Raw genomic sequence first — 7,220 nt, 5'->3', positions numbered from 1 at the left:
ATCTGTTAACATTACTTAGCTACATCAGTTAACATGAACTAACAATGAAACATACTTCTAAAGCATGTATTAATTTTAGTTCATACTAATTTAATATTTACTAAAACATTATGAAAATAAAAAGTTGTATCTGTTTATATTATTTAACGAACCTGAGGTAATGATCTAACAATGAACAGTTACAGTCTAATTTAACAAAGCTTGATAAATACTGATGAATGAACTGCTCATTGTTAGTTTATGATAGTTAATGCATGCTAATGGGACCTTAAATTTCTTTTTTTTTATCGAACTGCTTCTGTGTGCACATAGGTGGCATAAAAGCATGCAAATGTATGAAGCAATAAAACCAAAGTACCATAATGACAATAATATTGTTAATCTTGCTGGTTACATTTTGTGGGCATCTGCTCTGCTAGACAATGATGTCATCTATACTAACCTTTCATTTGACTTAAAGCTGCCTTGAGGTGTCCACATTCCACAAGGACATCATGTTACCGTAACACCTTGAGATCTAAGCCACTGAGCATGAGTCATTTTGTTCTCTGAGAAACACTAGACACTACCCTGTATGAGGCCAGTCAAGCCTGCAACAGAGTATAGAAGGCAGGGCTTTTGGCAACAGAAAGACTTCTTTGAACTCTGTTCAGTGGCTTTTACTGTACCTTTGTGCCAGCAAATCTTCATTCAAACCTGTTTCTCAGCTTCTTGAACCTGATCTTGTGATTGACAAGTTTTGCATCTGATCTAACTGGCAGTTGATATTTTTTTTAGCAGGCATGGAAGTTGTTTTCCAACTGATTCCTATTTGTCATAAACAATCTAAAAAGGTCAAATCTATTTGCGATTTAGCTGCTGGCAAGGTAAGTTTACATATAAGTACTGGTAAACGCAACTTGAATCTGACCTCATTCAAATGATGACCCAAGTGTGCTTATAATGTTCTGACCCTCCCATAATGATGATCATTTACATAAACATACAACATTTTGATTTCTGATGGAGAAAAAAATCAACTACTGTATGGCCCTTGCAAGTCTAAGGGCATTTAGCATGAAAGGTGATGTTAGACATGAAAAAAATCTAATGTCAACAATTAAAGACCACCTGATGACTGAATGTCAATCTACTCCATTAACCTGTTAGCTTTGTGCTTAAATGTTGATTACTTCAGAAAATAGTTAGACCCGTAATGTTGTTCGCTTGTCGATAGACTTCAGAAGAAGAGCATAACTGTGTATTTTTTTGTTTACTTTTAAAATATTTGAAAAGTTTAAATCATTTTCTGTGGGGTGGTGAAACAGCAGTTTAACAATAAGGAAATTATTTGATTATTAAAAGTGGCAGAGCAAGTTATTACTACAAGTTTGACGAGAGATTACAAAAAGAAATATATAACGTACACTGGAATAACTTGCGCTACTGTTAAAAAGTTTATGGTGTGTAAGATATTTTACATTTTTTGAAAGAAGACTGCATTTATTTGATATAAAATGCAGTGAAAACAGTAATATTGTGAAAATGATTTGTGAAAGACATGTGAAAGTGTAATTTTTTCCTGTGATAGAGCTTTTTACAAGCATTAATTCAAAACAAATTCTACTACTAATGCATTTAAAAAAAAATTGTTTATTACAAATATGTACAACAGTATAAAAGTTTGAAATTTACACAAGGATTGAAATGAACAGCAGTAGCCCATACAGAGATGCCAAACAGTTACCCACCTCTTTTCCCCAAGCATTTATTTTCAATTAAAACATGAAACTTTGTGACCTAGTAATTTTTGGTCTGTTTTGCTCAGTGCTCCTTTTAGGTCACAAGATTCTGGCAAACTGTCTAATATAAATATGACGTATTAGCAGAAGAAAGCTTACAACAGACGATGAAATGTTACTAGTAATAATCAGTGCAATCACAGTCACAAATAAAAATCAGTGGCACCCACAAAACCAATGACAAAAGCCAACTCCAGCAATGCTTAGCTACCATGAAATCATCCAAAAAGGTCAGACTTTGAAAATCTTCCTTTTAAAGATGATTTACCAATTCCTCATCTGTTCATGACAACTTTTGAAACATCAGTTGACTATCTCATCAATCTCCCTTTGGCTTTTTACAGCAGAAACACATGGGCCTACACATGCATCTTGAGTCCATTTTGCCATATCTACATCTAATTCCTCTCTCTTCTTCATTTATTAGACCATAGGTTTAGTGTGGTCATGGTAGGACTGACTGAATCTTTGCGAGCCCTTTTGGGACTCTGGCTGTAGCTGGGCGAGTGGATGAAGGTTGGACTGCTGGGTGGAGATGAAGAAGATGAGGAAGAGGATGAATGGCAGGAGGAGGATGAATCTTTGAGCTGGAGCCATTTATCACCCAGCGCTTTGGCAAAGTGGTCATCTACAGATACGCTGATGGAGGTGGCTCTGTGGTAGTTCATCCCGAGACTCCTCTGGAAATGCTCTTCAACGTGGTCATAACTGTGCTGGGTAACAACTATAGAGAGACAGAATCAGATGATGATGTTCAAAAACTATTCGTTCAGATGAAAAAATCTACACAGATATGTTGAAGGAGGAGCGCCATGGTCTTTTGCAGCTTTTTACTTACTAGTGGACTGATTGCAGCAGTTTTTTTTTGTTGACCTTGTTGCAGAGGAAACACAGGTGATGACAGACGGCCGTATCTGAAAAAGACAGCAAAGGTCAGCAAATCCTTGTCGCAATACATTTTTCCATCCCTCCATCTATAATGGAGCTTTCGGAATAGCTAATGAATAAAACTGATGGTAAAAATAGGAAAACCAAAAGCACAGGATGGACAGTAATGTTTGTGGTTAGGGGTTCTTGACTATTTCTCTCTCAGCGCTGATGCCACTAGCAGGTCAACAACAGCACTGGTGTGTTGAGACTTGTTGACAACATTCCTCCACCCATTGCTCACATTTTCTCCCTGAATCCGGCTGGATTGCATATCTGAGACAGGCAGAGGCCTGTCCGTGCTAAAGATCCACTCTCTCAAGAACACAAAAGTGCCTTCCTGTATTCTGTTGTGTCTCATAGATCGTGAGTTAGGATGAACAGACTGCGGTGGCCTCAGGATAGACTCTAAGAAGAGGATGGTATAATACACCTAACATGTTCAGTCAGCACGTACTGCTCAAAGAGGGGATGAGGGGATGGAACACTACAGCAAGAAGTCTCACTAATGTCTGGAAATATTTACAGAGTTTGATACAATATTATTTCACATATAATGTTTTAATGTATAAAACATATTTCTATCATATATTAAAAGTTAAAATTAATTAAATAAAAAAATATGATTATTAATAATTAAATTTAATTGGTACAACATTATTCCACTATATATATAATTGTTTGTTATTATTTATATACATTTTAATTAATATTTACAATTTGTTTTTCTAATATATTAAATCAATTGTTTATTAATAATTATATGTTAATACAATTTAAGTACAAATTTGATGAATTAAGAAATTGTATTATTATTATTTCTTTTGTTTGAGCTTATTATTTAATTATAATTAAATTATATTTTATTATATTATTTCACAAATAATGATAATGCTTATTAAGGTACTGATCTATACATATACTTATCATTTAATTAAATATTATTTAAATATATGATAATATTTAAAACCCCTGAAAATCATATATTTATATAATTTTATTCATATATTTTACTATTGTTTTTATATCACTTGTTTCTTAACAATTATATTAAATGGTTTAATTAAACAAAACAAAACAAAAATACTACTACTAATAATAATAAATATTGCTAATAAACATTGCCTTTTAAATTAAAGCATGCCATAAGCTCAGCTGAATTACCAATAGTAGTATTCACCTGTATTTGTCTGACTGTTGTGGCTTTTTTCTGGCTCTCTGTTTTCTCTGGTTCTGGGCGTGGTTTCTTGATTAGGGCCAGAGGCTCATCCATGACTGGGGTGGAGTACACTGGGCTCGGGATCAGGTCAGTGGGGCTGGCTGTTGGGCTCCATGTGGATGTGGGGCTTTCAGGAATACTGAACCCAGATGATCTGCGTGTACTGTTGGCCAGGCTCTTGCTAAGGGCCCTCTCTCTTCTGAAACAGAAAGTTGAAAATGAATGAGCAAACTAACTCCTCCTCAGTCCCTCTTAATCTACTGGGCATTGGTTCCTTGTTAGATGTTGCATGGGTCATTACCTCTCTTCAAGTGTCCGTCCTTTCTCAGAACTGTGTTTGCGCTTCATGGGATGTGTAGGGCGCATTCGCAACCTGTCGCTGGTCATGTGGCGAAATCTATCTTCACTCCTCAGATTGGGCTGTCCTGTGAAAAGATGAACACAGCCCCGTGTGACTACAGATATAATAAACGCTGCAGGGTGCTCACACGGTCATTGCCAGTCACTGTAAGTCATTCCCTTACTTGTGAAAAGGTGTGTTAAACAAGTAAACAACTGACTCTTAATCCTTGAAATTGCATCACCGCATGTGTATCTTAATTGTGGGAAAAAACGTTGTTGGGCCACCATTAAATGTAAACTCCGTTAAGTGGCAGAGCAAGATCAACTGGCTCTGTGAGTATTACTGTAGAACTACCCAGCTGATTCACCCCTAACGGTAAATGTCATGCAAATTTGGAAAACGTACAAGCTAAAAAAACGACAACTGTGAACAAACGAGGATATCACTTGTTGTTCATACTGCTTTGAGGGGCAAAACAGGCTTTGTGGGTTAAGGCATGTGGCTCACAGCATGTTTACCCAACATAACGATTGTAACAGACTAATCCAAACTGACATACACCACCATTCACATGCTAATATCACAAACAGTGTCATGCAAGGTCTAGTCATTAAGGTCACAGTTCACAATCTGCTACATGCTACAAATGATAATGTTTTAAAGCTTATTAATAGCTCACTGACAATTTCTGGTTATGCCGGATTTACATTTTTTTTATAAAATTATAAACCATTAAACAACCAAAGACTGTACCAAAAAGAAAACCAACACAAACACGCGTAATTATAAGCCTACACATAATGTAACATTATTACAGAAATATAATATAATAAAATATCCCCCACCCCCTTATCTAAGTAAAAACAAAAACAAAGATAGGTCTTTGCACTTGCAAAAAACATAGATTGTCTACATTGAAAGTATGGAAACCGCACTTTCGTACCGAACCGTACCATACCGTACCGAATACTGTACAGATGTAAGCCTATATGTACAACCCTGACTCTTCAGACCAATGTTAGTTTAATATTTTTATTATTAAATAAATACTCAAACGATAATGCTTATTAAAAATATCCTTTTTGCTATTAATTAACAAAGTACCATTTTGAAGCAGGATTTGTATACCTGTCCAATGCATTGTGTTAACATTGCCCCTAATATTGGTTCTTATGAAATAAGAGATTTCCCAACATCCTTTATATTTACTTCAGAATAAGGTTAGAGATTTTGTGCAGCTGATAATGACTTACAGTAACTTACACACCTTCACGGTAACTTAACGCTCATGAGTCATATACCGTGTTCAGTGTAAGATTTTATAAGATAAGATTTTGCAAGATTTTATAAGATTTTATACTTAAACATCTGCCACAACATTCATTTGACTCCTAACTTGCTGAAAATTTTAGGAAGTAATAAAAATAAGATCATGGACTGTGGACATCAAATCACCAACATATTAGACCAGTCAGGACCTGTGTTGATTTGATCGGTGATTAATATCTGAGGTATTTTACCACTGCATGAATGAAGTGTAGCGTTAGGAGCTATCAGACTTCAAGCGGATAACGTTTACTAAATGCTCAAATGGCTTAGGTGATGAGGAGGCATTGTTGGCAGAAGCCTCATTCACTCACACACACACACTCACAGATCTCCTAAGCAGTGGACTGTGACAAGGCAGGTTGACTCTGCATGACAGAGGATGGGGGATTGGATGTAAACCACACCTTAAACCTTGACTGATTTTACTGCCTCAGGGAGGGATATTTTTCAAGGGGAGATTTAAGACAAAAAAAAAAAAAAAACCAGACCCACATCCTTTTTCTTATCTCTTTCATTTGCAGTCTAGAACACAGATCAAGCATGTCTTCATCTCAACTTTCCTCAACTAACCTTCAAAATAACAGCATCAAAATTTAGTCATTAGTTGTTTCTTATTTGAATACTTTCAAATATTTTAAGATTATTTTTTAAATAGTTTACACTTACATATTTAAATTAAAAAAAAATGTAAAAAAAAAACTTGTATAACATCATCAAAAATGACAGTTCGTGATTATCAATTCCAGTTGCATGGAACATTTTCATGTTATATTGTGCATTTAATCTAATAATAATGATTGTTATTGTTTTCAAATAAACAATGCAGATAACATGCACACATAATGTTATTCTTAGTTTAAACAAAATAAACAATGCAGATAACATACACATATAATGTAACTCTAAGTTTAAAACGGTATTAAGATGTAAAATGTGATAATTACCATCTAAGATGTACACTTTGAAGCCACTGCTCATCCGGGTAATGTAGTGTAAATTAGTGACCGCCATTCCTAATCTTCAGGGTTTTCTAAACAGTGCAATGCTCCTAAACAAGTTGAGTTGTGAGCGGCAGAATGGTTCCTCACTCAGTTTTAAATTGTCACTGAGCTCAAGTGCTCTGCGCTTTCCATGATCATGCCTCTCTGGCTTCTTATTGGATGGTTGAAAGCCAGCCCTCTCCCTCTGGCTTTATATGCATGAGGCGACCTACCACCACAGGTGCCTGATGGGAGTAGACAAAAGAGAAGCTGTGAATTGCCTGCTGTCTATCACCCCCACCACACCATATCACCCACAACATGGGCTAAAAATGACAGTTGAAATCAAATTGCAAATAAAATTAGCAAAACAAAAAAAACGTATATTGCTTTAGTGTAGTACAGAGCTTTGGCATCACAATTATAAACCCAATCATGCATGAGATGTTCAAATTTAGATGTAGAAGTGTGTATTACAGCTAGGGACTGTACACGTGATTTATTTGAAATACTTTGGGAGACAAGCAGCTTAAAATAAAACAATCAGGTATTCTGGATCTACCCTCTTCTCCAAGTATCAACATGCCAGGACAGAGAGATGAATGGTTTCCTTGTTATATTTTCACTGTTCTTGTGAAACA

The 7,220-nt window shown here is 35.6% G+C and overlaps 1 protein-coding gene across 1 annotated transcript; it reads right to left on the bottom strand.

Annotated features, from left to right (window-relative positions):
• Positions 1 to 1,740: 1,740 nt before the first annotated feature.
• On the bottom strand, positions 1,741 to 6,719 carry LOC132115162 (transcription cofactor vestigial-like protein 4). Its single transcript, XM_059523559.1, has 5 exons — positions 6,544 to 6,719; positions 4,229 to 4,352; positions 3,889 to 4,126; positions 2,620 to 2,695; positions 1,741 to 2,505 (listed from the first exon to the last, which is right to left on the bottom strand). Exons 1-5 carry the CDS (start codon positions 6,608 to 6,610, stop codon positions 2,198 to 2,200), a joined length of 813 nt encoding a protein of 270 aa, XP_059379542.1. The 5' UTR covers positions 6,611 to 6,719; the 3' UTR covers positions 1,741 to 2,197.
• Positions 6,720 to 7,220: the final 501 nt, after the last annotated feature.

Source organism: Carassius carassius, chromosome 34 (genome assembly GCF_963082965.1).
Source record: "Carassius carassius chromosome 34, fCarCar2.1, whole genome shotgun sequence".
Classification (NCBI taxonomy): domain Eukaryota; kingdom Metazoa; phylum Chordata; class Actinopteri; order Cypriniformes; family Cyprinidae; genus Carassius; species Carassius carassius.
The sequence above is the reverse complement of the archived record's forward strand: the minus strand, read 5'-3'. Positions and strand labels throughout refer to the sequence as shown.